The sequence below is a fragment of the Chanodichthys erythropterus genome, chromosome 11, assembly GCF_024489055.1.
Source record: "Chanodichthys erythropterus isolate Z2021 chromosome 11, ASM2448905v1, whole genome shotgun sequence".
Classification (NCBI taxonomy): Eukaryota; Metazoa; Chordata; class Actinopteri; order Cypriniformes; family Xenocyprididae; genus Chanodichthys; species Chanodichthys erythropterus.
In genome coordinates, this window is record NC_090231.1 from 49261015 (window position 1) to 49285279 (window position 24265).

Genomic DNA, 24265 nt, shown 5'->3' on the forward strand with positions numbered 1-24265 from the left:
ATAGTCAAATACAAGCACACACCGATATCAAAATGTCCATCGTGTGGAGTATCTTGCGTGAATACAGTCTGTTATGGCTTAAGTGTACGTAAACAGGTGGGTAATAACTGGATGTGTGTCAGTATATTACGTACATGCATTCAGCAGCCCAGTTAAATACCTGTCTGTCATTAATGTTAAATAATGTTAAATAAAACTACTGTATCTGAAAAAAAAAACAGTTTATTTCTACTATTGTATTTGTAATTTGCTTATCTGTTGTTTTTATATAGCCTAACAAAAATAACTTGATATAATTAAAAAATAAGCTGATATACCATGTAGGCCTAGTCTTGATTTAGGTGGTCAATCTGCATTTAAAAGTTTGAAAGGGTTTTAAATCTAGCTAATCAAGTAAAATGACTCAAAATCAAGTAATTTTAGCATGCCAAAGTCAACATTAATCATATAAAATGTAATTTTCCAACAGCAAAATTGTGGCCAGTAAAAGTGGCTAGTAACTTTGGAAAACCACTAGCCATAGTGGCTGATGAGCAAAATGTCTTAATGTCAAGCCCTGCTTTAATGTATTAAAAGGGTTAGTTCAAGAAGCTTCTAAGCTTTACGAATCTTTTGTTTCGAATCAGTGTTCCGGAGCGCCAAAGTCACGTGATTTCTGTAAACACGGCTTCATTACATCATAAGTGTTTCACAATTTCAATTGTTTACATGACTTTGGCAGTTTGATAAGCGATTCGAAACAAATGATTCGTAAAGATACAAAGCTTCATGAAGTAGTGTTTTGAAATCGCCTATCACTAGATATTGTTGAAAATTATTAAAATTATTATTTATTTATTTATTTTTTTTTTTTTGGCATATTCTCATCTCTTCATAACATTAAGGTTGAACCACTGTAGTCACATGAACTGTTTTAAATATGTCTTTAGTAGCTTTCTGGCATTTGTAAATGTTAATTGTCTTGCTGGCAATGCAGGCCTCACTGAGCCATCGGATTTTGTCAAAAATATCTTAATCTGTGTTCTGAAGATGAATGAAGGTGTTACAGGTGTGGAATGACATGAGGGTGAGTAATTAATGACATATTTTTTTTTTGGGGTAACTAACCCATTTATGAATGCTTAATGTAATGAATTGTGAATAAAAAAACAGTTAAAATCATAATCAAGTACTTTAAAGTAAAACTTTTGACCTTATTACAAAATTTAAAAGTGCACTTAAATGTGGTAACGAGAAAGTGCGCTTTCTTTACAAGTAAGTGGCCTTTTATTTCATTAATATTATGTGTGTGTGTGTGTGTGTGTGTGTGTGTGTGTGTGTGTGTGTGTGTGTGTGTGTGTGTGTGTGTGTGTGTGTGTGTGTTTGTGTGTTTCTTAAACCTTCTGGTTGATGATGTTGACCCATGTGGAGGTGCAGTTGCTGAGGTCGGGCCCCTGCTGGTCCCACAGTCCCTCGGGCCCCTGACAGGCAAACACAGCCGTTCCTGCAAAGAGAAATGAGCCATTACTGCCTATCACTGTTGTGTGTTCATATCATGTTTTGTTATAGGAAAGTAAACTCATGCACATTAACATTAAAAGAGTCCCGTCCTTCACTGCTGCATCCAGAGATGACAAGAAACACTGTGATCAAACGTCTGTGATCATAAAAGAATGTGTAATTACTTCCTCTGATGGAGATAAAATCATTGCAGCGTGTGTGTGTGAGAGAGAGAGAGCTATAACTACAGCCAGATGCAGAGGTGTGTGCGTGTGTGTTCCCTGAAGTGCAATGGTAAAGGTCAATTAAAGCTCGTGGAGGGAGACATCTCATTCTCTGCTCTAATTAGAAGGACAGAAGGGGGAAAAAGTGTCATATTCTTCCACTCGGGTGACTCTATCAGCACTCAGGTGCGATCACTCACAGACACACACATTCACACACTCCAGATGTCCTGCTGCTGTCAGACCCAACAAAAACACTGACAACAGAAATGAGATGAAAGATACCAATGTTCAATAAACAAATACATGCACTATTATGAAAACAATCAAAATAAGACCTCTGCGTTGCATTAGTGTATTGATCGCAAATTGTTACATTATTTTTTTCCTTTGAATTTTAATCTATTATTTATTTTTATTTTTTTTTTACATTTACATTAAAATTTCAATAATTAAATTATGCAATAATTTATGCAATAAAGAAATGTTGCATTGTATTAATCCTTGCAAAAAATAACAAATTATTTTACACTACTTGTTTTGCTTTGAATTTTATTATTTATTTATTCTATTATTATATTATTCATTTATTTATTATTTTTTACATTTATGCATTTACTTTTACATTTATGTAATATACAGCAATTTATGCAAATTGTTACATTTATTTATTTTTTTTACTATTTATTTATTTATTTATTTATTTTAGAATTTTTTTAGATTTACATTTATGGATTTGCATTTACATTTATTCAACAATTTAGTAGACACTTTTATCCAAAAAGTGTCTACTAAATTATTGAATACATTTTTTATCCACTAACAAGAGAGAAACAAAAGCAAATTAAATGTTTAATATAAAAGGTTTTACTCTCACTTTTGATCAATTTAATGCATCTTTGCTGAATAAAAGTATTTATTTCTCAAACTTTTGAATGGTAGTGTATATACTCGGTATTAGAAAAAAAAAAAAAAAAAAAAAAAAAATCAATGCAATAAAATGCTAGTACTTTTTTTGCTGTTGTTTTGATTAATGAGTTTGTGAAGATGTGAATGTGATGCATGTTATTCTGAGAAATGGCCAGAGGACAAATCCTCCAACTGCAGCTCCAGTCTGGCGTTTTGAAAAGTTCAAGAACAAACAACTAATCATGAAGAAACTGCCAATCACCCGAAACCATGGAAACCAGCCAGTGTGTAGTCAGGAGGACTGGAAATGTTTTGATATGAGCAGGATGCAGCAAGAAAAATGAAGAGGAAAATAATTTAGAGAAAGAAAAGTAGAGGAACCAGAGTGACAGACAGAGGTGAAAGATGATGACAAAAAGAAAGAGAAAGAGAGAGTGAAGGGAGGATGTTTCTCGCAGCACTGCAGTGGCGTGTTTGATGCATGTGCTGCGTTTGTGTTAACCGTGCTCACGCTGTGCACCGCCCGCCTGCTGCACATCCAGAAATTCACTAATAACCACTGAGAGAAAAAAATACAATCCAAACAACACATCTGCGTTACCAAAACAACGTGTTAAACATGTAGTGACAAGGGTTTATTTGCTTTGTAAAAACTGGTCAAGGCATCACTATATGGTTGCTAGAATTCTTTTGGTTAAGGTGACCAGATTTCTGAAATGGAAACCTAGTTCAGTGGTCAAAATATTATAGAAATCTCAATAATCTATGACCTTATCTGTGATGGTGTCACGCCTGTCCTAGTTGACGGAGGACAGGTTGGAGGGTTGAGTCCAATATTTGGTGATGGTGTGGCATGACACGAGATTTATAGGCTGTTTTTTTGTTTTTTTGTTTTTTTTTGTAGGCCAGTCATTTTTGACTGGGAACACCACAAGTGTAACAAGGTAGGGGAAAAAAGTACAAAAATTAGTTGTACCCTGTGTGAGTTATACCCTGTGTCGGTAAGTTTTAGTCCAATGCAATAACATTAACATTTTCAGTAAAAACAAATTTTCTCCAGGTCAAAATGAACTGAACTTAACATAAGGGTTAATAATAAATAAATAATAATAAACTTTGCTATATATATATATATACAGCAGAGCATAATTGATTACACCCTCTCTGAACAAATACAAAAGATGTATTTTCTTTATGATCACTAATACAGTTCATGGAAAGATGGCAAAACTAAAATGTATTAAACACATACATAATAAAAAGTGAGAATATATGTCATAAATAGCCATAAAATAAGTACATTTTGTTTAAATTAAGGATTGCAGAAATGAGTACACCCTAGATTTAATTCAACACATGTATAATATGCCCTCCAAAATTTTGAATATACTGCTCTGACCCTTTTTGGCACGGAGTGTACAAGTTCATGACAAATTGTCACATCTGTCCTGTTTAACTCCTGGGTGATAAGCTCCTTAAATGCCCTGATCTTTAATGGGGAGTGTTGCTCAACTCTTCTCTACAGAATCCCCCACAGGTGCTCAAGAGTGTTAAGATTGAGTGCAATACATGTCCACATAAGGTTTTTCACCTTGGGAGATTGCCTATCCTCATTGTCATATTGAAAAAAATGCCCAACAATGCAGGGAATGAGGAAAGGGTAACATCTTCTTTTCAAGTTTGTGTATTAAATTACACAGTGTTGTGGGAATTCATGACAGCATTGATAAAGCACAACTCCCTCACACCATCAGCACTCATACATCCTTATATACAAGCTTTACTGCCACTGAACTTTACTGTGGGAACCAGGCACTTCTCACTGTACTCCTCCTCTAGCAACACCAGAACATTTTGGATGCTGTTAGATCCAAAATTATTGTTTCGGTCTCATGAGACCAGAGTATTGATTCCCAGAATCTATATTGTGTAAACATGGGCTTCGGAAATAGTTAACTGACTTTATTGTGCTTTGGCTACAGTAGGTAGTTCCAGTGAGAACAAAAACCATGCATGTCATTTCTGCATCTTACTCTGTGAGATAAACAGTCACTCTTTTCATAGTTTTTGCTGGCTCTGAGACACTCGCTTGGTAATTCTCCTGCTCTTTGTCTAGCAAATATATCCCTCATCACTAAATGAAAGCTTAAAATGAAGGTCTGATTATTTCAGGGGCCTTGTCACAAGTCCACTGTTTTTGAATTTCTTTGTTACCTTTGCTATATTTTCACACTTAAAACAATGATTTGGTAATCCTCTTGTACCACTGTCCTCTTTTGTGCTAAGAAATAAGTCTCCTGACAGTTCTCTCCCAAGTGGTTCCATTGTTGTCAGCATTAAGTCTGAGAGTGATACAGTGGGCTATATAATACTTTTAATTGTCAAAGAAATTACTTTTCTTTAAATGTTTTGGTTTAGCATACTTACCTGTTGATCAAACATTGCCTTAAGCTTACACAAGAACATTTTTATTTCATTTTATTTAGTAACTTTTAGGAGGGTGTACTCATTTTTGCTATACAACATTTTATCACCTTGATAAGAGAATCTTATTTTCCTGAATAATTTTGACATGCTTCTTTGGTGATTTATTAAGCAGACTTGCTGGAACATTATATCTCTAAAGAAACCTAACATGTCTTCTAAGTAATTGAGTAATTGCTGACTTTCAGAAGTTTCAGAGGACATGTACTCATTTATGCTGTGCACTGTATGAATGAATGAAATGTATATTATATATGAAATGTGCTATTATGTGAAATTATAATAATAATGATAATGTTTGCAGGTCAAACATAGCCTAACTAGTTTTAATACAATTGACCAAAAATCACACTACAAAAAAAAAAAAAAAAAAAAAAAAAAATAGTAAATAGCATCTATTGGTAGTAAACAAATAGTAAACAGATCAAAGCATTATTATATTAAAACAAAATTTAAGAGCACATTATAAATAAAATATGATAGCATATTATAAAGAAAAACTTTGGTTACACTTTAGATTAGGGTCCAATTATCACTATTAACTAACTTTTAACTACGAATTTTGCATCAATAAACTCCTATTTACAGCTTATTAATAGTTAGTAAAGTAAGTTTAGGTATTGGTAGGTTTAAGGGATGTAGAATATGGTTATCCAAAATAAGGCATTAATATGTGCTTTATAAGTATTAATAAGCAGCCAATATCCTAGTAATATGCATACTAATAAGCAACTAGTTAATAATGAGAAATGGACCCTAAACTAAAGTGTTACCAAAACTTTTTTTATATATATATATATATTATTTATATTTTTTATATTTATAATATTTATACTGTATAGTAATTACAACTTGTTTAACATTTGATATAAAGACAGTCTCAAAAATGCTGTTGGAAACTGCCCATTTCCTACAATCACAAACATGAAATCAATCCTGTCAACGTGTGGGACAGGGCTCCTGCCACTGACTCCACTGACTTTCTATGATGTTCAATGCATTTGTAAGGATTCTGATTGTAAGAAGGCACCTGTCTTACTCTAAGATGGCAAATGGGAACATGGTTTGTGTAACATTAGCAACACATTATTAGCTGTTTGATAACATGGTCAAGCCAAAGGCTAATCATATCAATTACCGCTATGTGTCCGACGTTGTAGAGAGTGATACATAAATTGCATTACACATCGAATTGCTGACGACCCTGTATAATTTGCTCTTCCTCTTCTTCTAAATCAGTTTCTGGTTCAAACATATATGTCTAAATTAAATCAGTATTTCCACTTTACACAGCTGACCGAGTGGATCAGGTAGTCAGAGATGGTGAGATTGAGTGGGTAGAGGTGGGGACTAATTTGCATATTCACTGGGCATGAAGCAAGGGTGTAGAGTTACATTCAAGCTATTTAAATTAATATAAATTGATTATCAAAGATAAGTTTTAAGGGATAAAACTATTGACTTCAGGGGGAATGAATTTAAGACTTCATTTAAGAATGAACATTTAAAATTGTGTGCAAAAACAGGACAGGTGATAGGTGATTCCTTGAATACCATAACTTACCGATGGTTCCAGGCGGGCATGGCTGCTTGGCAACCTGACCCTGTCGTGTTTTGGGCCAGGTGAGAGTGGAGTCGGTTATGGGGCTGCAGAACTCCACAGCGATATTGGGGAGGACAGAGGAAGGGTCGGAGCGCGTGGAGGCCTCGGGAAGAGACTGGCGGTCTGTCGTCGTGCTCCGCGTGACCGGCGTTGTCGATGTGATGGGTGATTTGGTTGTGGTGGTTGTTGTGGTGGTGGTGGTGGAAGTGGTAGTTGTGGTGACAGTAACGGGCCGAGTTGTGGTGCGTGTTGTTGTCGTGTCCATTAAGACGTTTCCAGAGGAGGAAGATTCTGAAATCAGAAATATTAGAGTGAGATTCAACACAATAAATGAGATTTAAATCAGAAAAATACACACATTTCTTTTTATGGATGGATGCATAACTTTTTTACTTCAAAATGCAAAATTTTTGTAAGAAAAATATCCATATTTAAAACTTTACAACTTTAAAACAATGATCACTGGCTTCCGGCAATGGCCATATGCACATTCAGTCGAGTTGTGGCGTAACTGACAATTATTATTAGTGGTTCCAGAGCAAAAATATGATCTTGCTGCTTACTTCTATTATACCAGAAAATGTTTTAATGTCTATATTAATTTTGTTTTATCAATAAAGTTTTTTTTTTCTTTCAGTTAATGATGTTTTGTTAGTTAATGTTTTTAATTTTTTTTTTTTTATGGTTTTAGTATTGGTTTACCATAAAAACATAGAAACAACTGACAAATATGCAAAAATATGAAGAAATTGTGACAGTGTGACAGAATGGTTTTATATATATATATATATATATATATATATATATATATATATATAAATATATATATATAAATCCATCACGATTCTCTCTCAAATCGATTCTGAGCTTAGTTTTTATAACGTAATACTTAAAAAGAAAAAGAAAAAAAAAAATTACTACTCTATTATGCAAAGACAAACATTATTATGCCCTTTCACATACTCTTAAACGTTCAAAAAAACATATTTTACATTGTTGCAGCACCACATTTATCAGTCTGTCAGTAACACTCTGTTTACTTCCTCTCTCTATGAAGCCCCTCCCTCCGAAAAGCACAATATGATCTGATTGGTCGGCTGGATCAGTGTGTTGTGATTGGTCAACCACTTCTCTTACCAAACTGTGAATTTCAACACATTAGTAAAGCAGCTCAACCAAACCTTTTTTTTTTTTTTTTTGCGTATATCTTGGGTGGGAATTATTTAAATGAGGGATATTGTGATGTGTAAAATCTCAAGACTACAATCAAGGTGTTTCAGGGAGTTCAGAAACAGTACTGGTACAGAGAATAACTCTGTCACTTTGAACTTTGCAGACCTTTTACATGCTCAAACATCAACATTACACACTAAAGAAAATTGAATATGTAAAAAAAAAAAAAAAACAAAAAACAAAAAAAAAAAAAAACATAATAGGTCCTCTTTATGAATGAAATTGAAGGTTTGCTTTATAAAGTACACATCAACACCATTCTGAGGAACACAAGAAACACCTTCACTACACCAAATTGTTTTCATTCCAGTAATTGCTCATCAATAAATACAGAAACTGACTTGGTTTACATTTGGTTTGCAATTATCAAAGATGAAAGCAAGCAAATAAATAAATACGGTTACACTTTATTTTACAGTGCTGTAGTTAGTTGTCTAACGATCCGATGCATCGATGCAATGCGTAAAAAATCGATACCTGTGGGCTAATTATAGAGGCACCTTGGTTTTAACACTCTCCACATTTTCACACAATATCAGTCCAAGCATTATCATGCATTATGCGTGCATTCTCATTTAAACTACCTGTCAGAACTTGTGAAAGACACTCGGGACAGTTGATGGAACTGTCACTGAAAGAATATGGTCAAAAAACTGCCGCATAGGAGCGCCGCGCGCTGTGACTCTGTGTTGCTTCAAGCGCATCATTCTGCACACGGGATGCGTGCAAGTGCTTTGTGCCGCTCTGTATTAGAGCTTTTATAATAAATTTGCACAATAAAAGAATATTAATAGAAATTAGATTTAGAATTAAAATCTTGTTTTGTCCTACCTATAATATGCTGTTGCTTCATTAAAAACCTGCGCTATAGATTTAAAAGAATGTCTTTTAATGTGCGCGTGTGTATATGTATTCCTTGTTTATCAGTTTTTTGACATTACACATTTTAGCAAAGAGCTAAAATACTTTCTTGACTGCTGCCATGTCACAAACTGTCATTACATTACTGTGTGATTTTTTTTTTATTTGTGGATGTCCCAATCAGGGTTCAGGATGTGAAATTTTGAAATAAATGTTTGTTATATATTTTGGTTGCAGTTGTGAGTTAATAAAAAATTAACTGGTTGTGTAAAATATTGAAATATTGATCGAATTGAATCGTATCATAATCGTATCACAGAATATCGGATATCGAATCGCTGGCTATGAGAATCGATATTGTATCAAATCGTGATGAACTGTCCGATTGTCCCTACTTGTAATTATACATAATTTACTGTTATTACAGTTGTAAGTACATGTAGTAACATGCAACTACGGCACTGTAAAGTAAAACGTTACGATAAATACATTTTGATTTTACAAAGCAGAGCTGCTGCACAATTAATCAATAAAATCAAAAATACATATACGGCCTGCATGCATGACAGGCTCCAAAGTGCATACATATTCAATATATCTGTATATTTCAACATTCATGAAGTCATTAAACAGACAGAATGATCTGCCGGTGCAGCTGCTGTCAGTCCTCCAAACACAAATAAAGGGCTAAAATGATCTGGCTGGGTTGTATGAGTCTGTGATACACAGAGCCTCCAAGGGAGATAATGTGCTAATAAACACAGAAACGAGAGAAAGAGAGAGAGAGAGAGAGAGAGAGAGAGAGAGAGAGAGAGAGAGAGAGAGAGAGGAATAAGCAATAAGCAAACAGAAGAGACTCTGGAGGAATTATAAGAAAGGCCCACGACCTAGGAAATACACACAAGCGCGCTCTTGTGCTGCAGGGTGATGTGTTCCTAATGGCTATGTGTTTGTGTGGGCAGAACATCTATTCTGATCTATAATTGTTTACATTACAGAAAATTACATTTCCTGGCGTTTTCAAGAACTAGCCGCATATGGCCACCAGCACTAGCGTGAACTTTACTGGTAATATAGTCTCCTGCATAGGCTCCTTTTGACTATTGGCGATTGACTATTCTGGCAAAGAACTGCCCATTTAGACAGGAAGACACTGCCTTCCCAACATGTAAAACTACAGTTTGATATCGGTTTAATGCTCCATGTAGGGACATGGAAACTTGACATCAATTATCCCATATTAATATCCATGAAAAACAAATTCACCTAATGGTGAAGCAGTTATAGCAAATAGTGCTCCGATCAATCGGTATTGGCCGATAATCACCTTCTATGACTTGATCGGTAGTCACTAACTTTGACCAGTCCTGTGAACCATATCTGATTGTTTCGCAATTATGATGCAGTGATTTCCAACGTCATTTGAAAGTTCAACCAATGTAAACTGGATCTCGAATAATGCAGGTGTGTCTAGACCAATCGGACACTGTTTTACAACTGGTGCATGCTTGGATTAGATTGATTGCTCAGACTGACAGGTCTTGATTTATCACGCACCATAGAATAAAACAGCGCTGAAGATCATCACTCAACAACCAGGATCTTATTACTTGCTACTTATTCTATAATTATGAATATTGTTATGCTTTTTGGCATTTACACATGTAAGTAGTTCTCTTGTTCAGTAAAACACTCAAAACACTCACACTTTTTTTTTTTTTTTTGTGTTGGATTGGTTTTTGGATTTTTGATAAAAAGGCTACCATGGTTCCAAATGCCATAACTTTTGATTGCTTTGATATATCAATACAAAATTCGTACCAGATGCAGTTGACATGACTGTGAACAAGCCCAAACTTGATTGTATGACCTGTCATATATACTTTTAATAGTCATCATGTCAAGCATGAATAATAACAAAATAAATCAATAAATTGCATCACTTTTTCAGTTTTTTTCTTTCCAGCAGTGTTGCAACGCAATAACTATTTTTTAACATGTTAAAGGTTTTCTATCAAATGAGACCATGTACTTGAAGATACCTTGTTTTTGTAGAGTTATAAGCCATTACTTTTAAGTGTGCCACTTGAAATCATGTGAAATCATTAAAAATGCCTTCCAGGTGTAAGGGGTTAACGGTGAACAAAGAGCTTATATCACCTATATAAAGTTAGAATGACCAGGATCAAAAAAAACTGTAGTCAGCATTGGCTGCAAAAATCCAGATCGGAGCACCCCTAGTCACAGCCAGTGCTTAATTTGAGCAGGATACTGTTCCAAAAATGTCAGATTTTGGATTTTTGCATTCTGGCATTTGACTTTAAATAACATTAACAACTGCATTACATGGTGAAAGTGTGTACACGCCAGTGTTGCCAGATTGGAAACGTCCAATTATCGTACCAGAAGCTCAAAATTATCGTATTTGAAAGAAAATTATCATAAACGCCTTTTTAGTATAGGTAAAAGAACTAAATTAATAACTAATGATTTATACAACGGAAATAATCAATACTGAACTAACTTAAGCTGGACAATCACATTATTTTTGCTGCTGTAGCCTACAGCCAAAATGATGTTCCCTCTATCTCTGTAAAGCTATACTTTGACACAATCTGCATTGTAAAAAGAGCTGTATAAATAAAGGTGACATGAAAGTCAAATGTACAGAATACTGCTATTTATCTATAGATCAACAACTTTTTGACATAAACTGTAAATTACCACAATACATAAATAATTATTAGGCGTGCCTTAGTGGGAAACAACTGACCTAAGCACCGCGGCAGAAACGTTAACTTGGCCTGCGTCTCAATGTGCATACTATCCATCCTAAATAGTATGTGACATCAGTCATTTTCAATACTATTTCGGGAGGATAGGGTGGACAGTATGCACATTGGGATGCAGGGTTGAGCTCGTGAGAGAGATTCATTCTTCACAATGATTGGCCGAGAAGACGTAATGAGATGAGATGGAAGACGTGCCTAACAAAGTTCACGTTAGGATCCACAGATCAATGAGCCGTTTATAACGACCATCATGCACCTTTCCCTAACCCTACCCAATAAACACTTTTATTAGTATAAAACTGTAGTTTGCAGCTTATTTCCACTTTTAGAACATTATTTTCATTTTTATTGAAAATAAATTCAAGCTCAGCAAAAGACGGATTCTAACCCGTGCCGCAGAGTATCACAGTAACTGCGTGACTCGCCATAGACATACACAGAGAAAAGTAGCTCCGGCTACAATGTTCCTCCGCAAGACACATGCAGTTCTGTTTATTAACCACTAGGGGCCAAAGCTTTAATATCGCCAAAATGTCAAAACAACAATACTAATCAGGATTGTGGGAGTACTGCATCAAAAACAAAACTCAAAACAAAAAAACAAAGAGCTGAATCCAAATACAAAGAGTTTAATAACAAAATAATAATAATAATAAAACCACAACAGAGAACAGAGAACCAGGGAACAGAATGAGCAGCAAAAAAAACGTGCATACATGTAAGACAAGACTTGACAAGAAACACTGGAGTTTAAATACTAGAGGGGTGATAGCCAAACAAGACACACCTGGGAATGATCACAGAACTAATCAACTAGAAAAACTACAAAGGACTACAAAAATGGCACACAGGACAGGAAACAGGAAGAGAAGCTAGGTAAAATGCAAATATATATATATATATATATATATATATATATAAATTTAAGTAACTAATATTGTTTATTAATTTCATAAACACTGCACTTGCTCACTATGAATATTATGTTCACCATCACCTGCTGCATGAGTTAATTCTGTATTAAAACTTTAATAAGTCATGCCCAGAGGGCTGCTATACTTCAAAAAGAGCAAATTAACCTGATTATGATTTTTTCTTTCTTTTTTTGGCCTTCGCTATTTTATAGATAAGGATAGTGACGATAGTGAGAGAAGAGGCTAATGGGATCAGCTAACGACACGTAATGTCCGTCAGCCCACATCGCTGATTCGTTTTAAACTACAGTTGTAAATTTGGTGCAATCCACCCACAATATGTATGATATCTCATTTTAATTTAGTACAATTTGTATTTTCTGAATAAAATCTATTAGTTTACACACATTTGAGTTTTTAATAACTTCTGCATTCCCATGAATATGTAGAACTCTTTTAACAAGAAAATTGTAAATAATGATAATAATAATAATAATAATAATAATAAAATAATATATTAATACATAATAATAGTAATAATATTAATACTACTACTTATAATACATTGAATGCCTTTGTTATAACTAATCATATGGCAATGATCATGCATGCAAACACACTGACATTGTGACTCCATAATAAACATCCACAGCTTGTGAATCAATGACAGCCATGAGCGCAGCTTCCAGCATCTCTGCATCATTAAACATGAACGCACAGAGACGCATCATCAGGCACTGTGGGTGGAAAACGCTTACTCCAACATCTCAACAAAAACTCTCCCTCCACACACACATGCAGCAGCTTTGGGTGATTTAAGACTAGATACTGCCCGATTCCTCCCAAAACCACCTGACCATGACCAGATAAAACCTCAAAAACACTTCAGCACATGAACATGTTTGATATTTGCTGGTATCACTGATGTCTAAAGATGATTATATACACTGCAAGTTAATGGCTTTTGTGAAATTTCAATTTTTCCAAACCCATAAGACCGTCTTTCATCTTTGGAACACAAATTAAGATATTTTTGATGAAATCTGCGAGGTTTTTCATCTTCCGTAGAAAGAAATGTAAGTACCACATTCATGGTTGAGAAAGGTAGCAAAGACATCGTTAAAACAGTCAACATGACTACAGTGTTTCAACCATAATGTTATGAAGCGATGAGATTTCTTAATTTCTTCTCTCCCCTGTCATTCTCCTATGTCAGAATGGTGGCTCAGTATTGGCCGGCTCCTTTTCAGCATCACACACATGTGTCTTGGTGTTCATGTGAACAACGTCAGTCAATACTTCGGACGTAGAACCTGGAAGCGCCGCAAAACATAAATGGCACAGGAGAATGACAGGGGTCGTTATTTTTGTAAAAGTCTTTATTTTTGTTTTGTTTTTGCGCACAAAAAGTATTATCATCGCTTCATAACATTAAGGTTGAATCACTGTAGTCACGCTGTTTTAACGATGATTTTACTGCTTTTCTGGACCTTGAATGTGGTAATTACGTTGCTTTCTATTGAGGATAAAAAAATAAATAAAAAAAACTTGCAGATTTCATCAAAAATATCTTAATTTGTGTTCCGAAGATGAACAAAGATCTTAAAGGTCCCGTTTTTCGTGTTTTTTTGAAGCTTTGATTGTGTTTATAGTGTGCAATATAACATGTGTTCATGTTTCGCGTGTAAAAAAAACCCAGTATTTTTCACATAATTTACTTATCTGTATACCGCTGTTTCCACTGTCATAAAAACGGGCTGATGACTTCCTTGTTCTATGAAGTCCCTCCTTCAGAAATACGTAACGAGTTCTGATTGTGCCAGCGGTTCCTGTGTTGTGATTCGACAGCAGCTCTTAGCGCATCTTGCCCGGAAAGGTCACGCCTCTTACCATAACGTGGAGATACATGTGCTCAGTGTTATTGTAAACATGTCTTTAATTTTACCCTATCAGTTTGAGCCGGAATCAGACCCGGTGATTGGACTGCGGGATGAAAATAACAGCGTTTCGACGACATGGCGACAAACACACTCTACAAACACCAACTCTTGCTCTTCTCCGTGGGAGCGCAACAAGACCACGCACCCTTTTTTGTGTATTCCTGTGGGCGGAGGTTAGTCAAAAAACGGTTTTAGTGATGTCATTAAAGAAGGAAGTAGAGGGATGTAGTCCAAACTGGCCGTTTGATGTAGGCGACTTCTGTTAAATAAAATATCTCGCTTGGCATTGAACTTTGAGCTTTAAAATTTTACAGATTTTATTTATACTCTAACAACAACATTACACACTAACTAAAGTTTGAAACATGGGATCACAAAGAACGGGACCTTTAAGGGTGTGGAAAGACATGAGGGTGAGTAATTAAAGGATTAGGTCACTTTGAAATGAAAATTAGTCCGACCTTTACTCACCCTCAAGCCATCCTAGATGTATAAGACTTTCTTGTTTCTGACGAAGACATTCTGAGAAATATTAATACATATCCTGACACATCTGGGCTTTATAATGGCAGTGATAGGGTTCAATGAGTATGAGCTGAACAAAGTGCTTCCATCCACATCCATTCATCATAAATATGTACCCCACACAGCTCCGGAGTGTTGGTAACCCTATTTGCTAGTGATTATTTGTTCTTCAGAAGTGTTCATTTTAAATTGTGGAGGAGTTGAACAGAGAGGCTGCTCACTGCAGAGCCAATGGGTGGAGCTTGGCGTAATGTGTGGAGATAGACAGCCCGACCACACCCTAACCGTACTCATAACCCTTTTCCTAAACATAACTCCACCCATTATGTCCAGAGAAGGGGAGCTGGACGTCATGTGTCTCTGCAGTGAGCACCACTTGGATGAACAACTGACTGATTGGAAGTGATTGGAGCATGTGATTTTCACAAGTTCTTTTTTTTTTTTCTTTAGATGGTCAGTGGGCACGAGACTAGACAAGAATTAACTGTTTTTATCTCGCATGAAACTCAATTAACTCAACTGGTCAATCTGTAAATCTGTCTCGTTCCGCCTCTCAATAATTTCCAATCCATGCAAGAAACATTTTTAAAACATTATGTCCATTATCAGGATTGACGGCAGATGCAGTGCGTTCCGCGGCAATGGTTCGCATTTTAGCCGACGTGCTATTACACTTAATTTGAAGTGCTCTTCTTGTCATAATTATCTCTCGTTCCTCTTCTCAGCACCAAAGAAAATGAAGAGAAGTTTCTCTCCCTGTCAGAAATAGCTCATTACTTTGAATTGTCTCTCTATTCTGGTGTCTTATCAGTGTGAGTGAGAACTGGCTCAGCTCATTCACGTCTGGCAGAAAGATGAAGCATCTCTATCATTGCTCAGTCACAGCCATTTTTTTTAATTAACATTTGGACTAATTTCACAGTTCTCATCATGGCTGGTTATGGTATTGCAGGGTAAGGTGCACACACACACACACACACACACACACACACACACACACACACACACACACACACACACACACACACACACACACACACACACACACGCGTGTTTCCATGTTTTATAGGGACATTCCATAGACATAATGGTTTTTATACTGTACAAACTGTAAATTCTATCCACTAACTCTATCCCTACCCATCACAGAAAACTTTCTGCAATTTTAGTTTTTTTTTTTTTTTAGCAAAAAGATCATGCTGTATGATTTATAAGCTTGTTTCCTCATGGGGACAAAACAAAATTGTCTCCACAAGGTCAAAATTTACTGGTACTGGTATTACTATACTAAATTGGTTTGGCATTTCATCACCTTGGAATTATAAGGTACTATCTGACATTTTTGCCAAAATTGAGTTATTCACATATTCTTATTCTGTGACAACTTATTTATATTATGTGATTTTTTCTTTAACCTGTGTACATTTTGGGTATTTTTTTAGAAAACAAAAAGGTTCTATCTATAAAGTCGAACTCTAATTTGGTTCTATAAGGTTTTATCTGCGAGCCACTCAGCACTTCAAATACACACCAAATAGGATGAGCTTTCTTTGTCACAACAATTTCACAAAATGCAACGTTTATTAGAAACCTCATGATGGACTATTTTATTTATGATTTTGTTAATGACAGCAGCACAAATTCCAGGGAATTTCAGTTTCTTTTGCACGTTTTGCTTCAGCTATTGTGTTTTGCTGAGGAGTTATTTTCATAGACACCACACTAGCCAGTAGTGCTATTAAGAGGCAAGACTAAAGGATAGGTGTTTTGTAGTCTATTTGCTTTATTCCAGTCACGTCATTGTCATACGAGGGAATGTCATGTAGGGGGCTAAAGGCGCCGTGGGGCAAAAGGCGCCTTTGATTTTATTTTCCTCTAAAGCACTAGATGGCACAAAAACTTTCCTAAATATCAGCCTTCCAAAATGCACGTGTAAATTTGTCTGATCCTTGACGTGATCTCGGGCAGCAACGCAAAGTTGATTCTGAGGTAGTTTGATGTAAAATGTTATGTTTTTTAAAATGTTGTTGATTTAAGTAGCAAATGAGAATCTATTTAATTAATGTTTGCATTTTCAGACAGATGGCAAATATCATATCAAATTGGGTATCCATCTTAGAGATAATACCCATATTTAATGAAACAATCATATTGAAAAATATATATATAATCATTTCATAATAAAATATAATTTATTGTTATTACTGTAAATCTATATTAAATATTGTGGGATCTCCTTCAATGCTTTCAGAATCTTTACTTTTTAAAGTAATTATGTTTCTGTATTTTTTAAATATATTTTTTTATATTAACATAGGCCTATTTTAATGACAGTATATTTATTGAACACAAGTGAATTCTTTTATTTATCAAAATAAACAGAAAATATTACAGACTTTGCTAAAGTGATTCTTTTGAACAAGTATCAACCTAGACATTATTAAAAACATATTATTTTAGCTCAAGTATTTGTATGAATACTGTGTGCCTTTTACCCCATGCCAGCGGGCCTCTTACCCCACACATTACCCCTCACCACCTCATACATTTATAAGATTTTATACAAAATTAACCACTTTTATGATTTATTTTCACACAAAATCTGTTGCTCCATCATTGTTCAATACAAACATATTTATTTTCCCTGCAATCATACACTTTGAGAGTAGTGAAAAGCACATTTTTTTTCTTAAGGTGTGCCTTTAGCCCCGTTGTACCCTATATATTAGTTTGTTTTAACCTTGATCCATCCTGTGTACTTGAGCTGTATGTAGCTATAAAGCTCTATGCTCTATACAATTTACATTGTTGGTAAAAACTGAGTTGTTGCATAGTTGAAATAATTTAATATAGTCAGTGAAACACTTCAATGTTTATTAAGCTTTGTTAAACACCTTTGATGAAGCATTGTCTGTTTTCTTGCAGTTTTTTAGGCTTAAAATATCTTAAATTTTACAATATTAAGCCTTAAAAGTCAAATAGTCAACAATTTAACTGATTAAACATTAGCATGTTATTTCAGCCATACTGATGTCAAGCGAGAAAGCCATTTTACCTGTCCCACTTTCTGTGGAATAAAGTCCTGCTCAGAAGTATTACAGTAGCTGCTTTCTGAAAAGGAAACTTAAATGGTTCCTGAAATAATGTTAAATTACTCACCATATTCCTACCTAAATTTAACATCTGCACTGGACAAAATATTTAGCACTGCCTTTTATGCTTAACTTGAGAAAAAAAAAAAAAAAAAAAAACATTCAAAAATATGAAATAAATGTCATAGAAAGCATTAAATTTAACTTTCTCATGCATGTCAACACATTTTTACAACACTAATGTTATGAAAAGTGATTTTTTGGAATAAGAAGGTTCTATCTGCATTTGACCCATTCCAAAAATCCCCATTTACAAATTTGAGAGGATTTTGATATTGTACAGTTAGAATATATTTAGGGTCTCTGTCATTTTCATGTATGAAAGAAACTTGTCCCCCCTATAATTTTTGCTACATGTAAATGGGATGCAAAAACTTTGAAGCTCAATATCTCAAAACTGCTCAGAATTCAGAGAGAACCTTATAATTCCAAGGGGACGATTTGTTTGGGATATTTAGATAATCTGCCTCATTAAGAAAAAAAGGCTATTGCATTCAATGCATTTGTGATCAAAGTCATCATTAAATCAAAATTGATTATATTTATTTTATTAATGAATGTTACTGGTCTTATTGTGAAAGATTCGTCCTTGCATGTATTTTATTCTTTATTTGTCTTTCTGTCTGTCTATCAGCAAAATCTTAGTAATCACCCGGATCACCCTAGCAACCACCTAGCAACATGCCAACTTTAAACAGAATAGGACACTGGTACATGTTTAGCAGATAAAATCATCTGCATGTACACTTTTATTTTTCCACTTCTGCAGACTATTTTGTAAGTGAGCTACAATTAATCTGCCCAGGAGTTTTCAGGTCTTGACTCCACATCGAACAGTGTATTATATCATAGTGAATGCCAGAGCGAGTCAAAAGATCTCAAGTAGTCATGGCACAATGCAGCGCTCCTCTGAGGTCACGGCTAAACATATTCCACTCTACATATGGGCCAAATTAGGTCAATTATAGTCTGCCTGAAGAGGCCCTGCAGAGCGGAGAGCTTCGGTGAGGCTAGGCAACACTTCAGCTCTCATGGCGCATCCCGTACCAGCTCCAAACATCACTGCGTTTGACATTCCCTCACATGGTCTGAATATCAGCAGATAGGGCCTGCAAAAGCTATAAGGAAGAGAGCTTCTTTTCTACACAGCAGGTCAAAATGAGAGATCAGTATCTCACACGGAACCGTCCATCAAGAAGGACACCTCAGACATGTCAGGTTTCAATGAAAAACAAGGTGATGTTCAACAGCATTCACTATTTTGAGACTTCATAACTAAAGGATAATCTGCTTTATTAAGAAAGAGTGTGCCACAAAAATAAACATACATTTTAAGGGAAATTTCATTTCATGTTCATATACAGCATGACGTGTTTGGCTTGCTGCTATGGGCACATGTATGAAACTGTCATCTGGAATAAATAAAGACCAAAGAAAATGTTCTGCACCTCATGTGGGGTTTTCTTTATGTCAATTGTGTTATCTAATGCTGGTTTGAGATTTCAAGGTGATTCTGTAATGTGGTGCTTATTTTGGAGATTACATTCTGATTTTATATATCTCATGCAGATTTTGCTGTTGTCCGATTCTAATTTTGAAGATTATATTCCAGATTTGTAATTTAAGGCTAATGAATTTTGCATTCTGAATCCCAGTTGCAGAACCGAAGATGAATTCATTATTAGACACTGATTTCATGACCCTGTGCTGACTCTTCTCTGATGCTGATTTTAGATATTTCAAGGTAATTCAATTATTTGATGCTAAATTTGGGAAAATCAGAGTGATTCTGTTATCTGATGCAGATTTTGAAGCATTCTTGGTTATTCTGTTATCTGATGCTGATTTTGGAAATTCATGTTGTTCATGTTATCTGATGCTGATTTTGGAGAGTCCATGCTGATTCTTTTATCTGATGCCTTTTTGAAAGTTACCATTCTGATTCTGCTATCTGACGTTAAGTTCAGAGATTTAGTACGGATTCTGTTAACTGATGCTTATTTAGAATATTCCACATTGATTCCGTAATATGATGTAGATTTGTTGTTGTTGTTGTCTGTTGTTATTTGAAGATTATATTCCAGATTTGTAATTTAAGGCTAATGATTTTGCATTCTGTATCTCAGTTGCAGAACCAAAGATGAATTCATTATTAGACACTGATTTCATGACCCTGTGCTGACTCTTCTCTGATGCTGATTTTGGATATTTCAAGGTAATTCAATTATTTGGTGCTGAATTTGGGAAAATCAGTGTGATTCTGTTATCTGATGCAAATTTTGAAGCATTCTTGGTTATTCTGTTATCTGATGCTGATTTTGGAGAGTTCTTGCTGATTCTTTTATCTGATGCCTTTTTTAAATATACCATTCTGATTCTGCCATCTGATGTCAAGTTCAGAGATTTAATACTGATTATGTTAAATGATGCTTATTTAGAATATTCCACATTGATTCTGTAACATGATGTAGATTTGTTGGTGTTGTCTGTTGCTATTTGAAGATTATATTCCAGTTTTGTCATTGATTTCATAATTAGACACTGATTTCATGACTCTGTGCCTACATTGCTATCTGATGCTGATTTTTGAGATTCCGAGTTAATTCTGTGATATGATGCTAAATTTGGGCAATTTAATGTGATTCTGTTGTCTGGTGCTCATTTTGGAGATTCATAATGTTCATAATGTATCTCATACTGGTTTTGAAGATTCCATACTAATTCTAATTAAGTCTGATTAATGTTGATTTCAGATATTTCATGCTAATTTTGTTATATTATGCTGATTGTGGACATTCTGATGTGATTAATTAATCTGATGCTGATTTTGGAGATTTGAAAATAAATATGTTGTCACACTGATTTTGGACATTCAAAGGTTATTCTGTTAAACTGGTTTCTGAATATTCAATGTTATACAGTTACACAGAAACATATGAGACAGGAGTCAACACACATACACACACACACACACAAAAAACAACACATACACAAGGCCACAGGAGCAGGGCATGAGAACAGATGTTGTAAGCACAGTGTTCATCTCTCTCTTGACTGCCTCTATAGAGGAACTATAGCTGGAGAGGGTATGTGGGGAGGGGGGTGATAAAGTGCGACACACTTGTGCCCGTGAGCCAGGGGATTTTCAACAGTGAGTAATGGAGCTGTGAGCAGTGATAAAACCAGCCTCCAGCCAAACGCTCCCTGAAACCTAAAACATATAGAGGACCTAAAAATAAACATGCAATACTGTATAAATTAAATAGGTGAGTTGAGAACCTGTCCAAGTCATATTTCACCCGAAAATCAACAGAAGCTTATTTCAGTACCATTAAGATTTTCTGCATTGTGACACTATTTTCAAAACATTTAAGCACATTTCCCCCCACCAAATTGTCGTCATTTTTTTTTTTTTATTCTTAATAATGTATCCCATTTGATTTTTTTTTTTTTTATAATTGTAACTGAGTAAAAAAAAAAAAAAAAAAAAAAAAATATATATATATATATATATATATATATATATATATATATATATATATATATATATATATATATATATATATATATATTTTTTTTTTTTTTTTTTTTTTTTTGGTAACAGCTTTCAGTATTTCATAAAAAAAAAAGAAAAAAAAGGCCCTTTACTAAATGGCGCACTTGACATGTACTTGCGGTCCTGCAATGATTCTAAATGATGATTCTCTTTTTGGCTGCTATGAGACTTTTCACTGTTTGCTGGTGGGGATTTTTCAGTTACTCTTTCTGAAGTTACATCGATATGTCAGTAGGCTGCAGCAAGTAACTGTCATTAATTACATTTAGATTTCTATAAAAAAAAAAAAAAAATAGGCAACTAACCCTAAACCAAACACTTATCCTAATCCTAACCCTAAAGTAAGTACATGTTGTTATTTATTATTTATTATTACTCAGTACTTAAATGTATAATTACACTGTAACACAGACACCTTAAAATAAAAAGTAACTAAAAATTGCAATGTGAACATAAAATTGCATTTAAGATATCTATTTTTTACCAGATCATCAGAGATCATGTTTTACTGTTTGAGCTACAGGGATGCTTTATCAGTGAGTCATTGAATTGTTTACTCAAACAGTTCCATTTAAAGTTAGCATGAAAAGGAAGTAGTGAAAGACTTTTCTTCCTTATTGTGACGTATATATAAGTGAAAAATTGTAGGACAGAACTTGATTTTGTCCATGGGGGATTGATCGGATGGTGGGATGGTTGTGGTCTGCTATTGGTTGATCTCATGTGAGTAGGGGAACAGAAAGGGGAAAGTTATTTTTATTAAAGTCGTCATGGAATCAAAATTGGCACTATTTATTTTGTTAGTGCACATTACTAGTCTTGTTGTGAACAGTTAACACGTGCAAGTTAATAAACTGAAAAAAAAAAAAAAAAATAGTTTGTTGTGGTAATCTTTAAAGGTGCCATCGAACGTTTTTGTACAAAATGTAATATAAGTCTAAGGTGTCCCCTGAATGTGTCTGTGAAGTTTCAGCTCAAAATACCCCATAGATTTTTTTTAAATGAAATTTTTTAACTGCCTATTTTGGGGCATCATTAACTATGCACCAATTTAGGGCTGCTGGCCCTTTAAATCTCATGCTCCCTGCAATACAGTGCATTTACAAAGTTCAAACAGCTAATATAACCCTCAAATGGATCTTTACAAGATGTTCATCATGTATGCTGCATGCATGCTTCGGGTCATGTGAGTATAGTATTTATTTGGGTGTTTACATTTGATTCTGAACGAGTTTGATAGTGCTCCGCGGCTAAAGCTAACATTACACATTGTTGGAGAGATTTCTAAAGAATGAAGTTGTGGTTATGCATTATACAGACTGCAAGTGTTTAAAAATGAAAATAGCGACGGCTCTTGTCTCCGTGAATACAGTAAGAAACGATTGTAACTTTAACTAACAAAAGCCTACATTAGCAACATGCTAACGAGACATTTATAAAGACAATTTACAAATATCACTAAAAATATCATGATATCATGGATCATGTCAGTTATTATTGCTCCATCTGCCATTTTTCGCTGTTGTTCTTGCTTGCTTACCTAGTCTGATGATTTGGCTGTGCACAGATCCAGTTAACACGTTAATACTGCCCGCCCTTGTCAAATGCCTTTCATAATGTTGGGAACATGGACTGGCATATGCAAATATTGGGGGCGTACACACCGACTGTTACGTAACAGTCGGTGTTATGTTGAGATTTGCCTGTTCTTCGGAGGTCTTTTAAACAAATGAGATTTATATAAGAAGGAGGAAACAATGGTGTTTGAAACTCACTGTATGTAATTTCCATGTACTGAACTCTTGTTATTTAACTATGCCAATATAAATTAAATTTTTAATTCTAGGGCACCTTTAAACAAAATCTGATAAAATTTGCTTCTGCTCTGGAATGAAGTTCTCTCTGATGACGTCAGTTTGATGGCTTGGGTAAAATATCCTTAACCACTCCCCTCCAACCGCCAGTCTGTTATGAGCGAGAGATGGAGAGGACGTGTGGAAAAATAAAACCATGGCCTCTTTTCAATAATATGTTTTACTCTGAAATACATCACAACACTAAAGTAAAGTCATTTGCAATTTCCGGTTCACATGGACTTTAAAGATTATGAGGCACATGAATAAAAAAAAAATAAAAAAAAATAATAATAATAATAATAATAATAAAAATAGTGCACAGATAAATAATTTATATAAATACTGCAATATTCCATAATAAATAAGACATCCATTTTTTATTTCACTGTCACTTTAAAACACTAATTTATCCAAGAATTAAACAAGAATGTTGCTACGCAATGTTTGATCTTTGTTTACAACTATTTTTTACTGCAACGCTTTGTCTAAAATGTAAGTTACTCAATTTTAACTTTTTATTTATTGTTGTTGTACAGCAATATCACAATCATAAGGTTGTTGTTCTGAATATCAGCATGGCTGAAATTCAGCCACAGGTATTTATAGCTATGCTGATATTCAGAACAACAACACTGTTGCTTGTGTCATTTTGATTAATTATCACTAAGGCGAAAACCTTAAATATCTAAGAATCTTATAAAGAAATACATCTTAAAATTCAATTTGCATTTGGTGAG

General features: G+C 34.6%; 1 protein-coding gene across 15 annotated transcripts in view; it reads right to left on the reverse strand.

The window, feature by feature from the left end:
- The window catches only part of LOC137030018 (adhesion G protein-coupled receptor L3-like), a 433419-nt gene that overhangs the window by 160124 nt on the left and 249030 nt on the right, over positions 1 to 24265 (reverse strand). For all 15 annotated transcript variants that reach the window (XM_067399942.1, XM_067399940.1, XM_067399945.1 and 12 more), the window contains 2 exons: positions 6661 to 6990; positions 1380 to 1483 (listed from right to left, as the gene is read on the reverse strand). In XM_067399942.1, coding sequence (XP_067256043.1) covers positions 1380 to 1483; positions 6661 to 6990 — 434 coding nt within the window. The remainder of the gene's footprint in view (positions 1 to 1379; positions 1484 to 6660; positions 6991 to 24265) is intronic.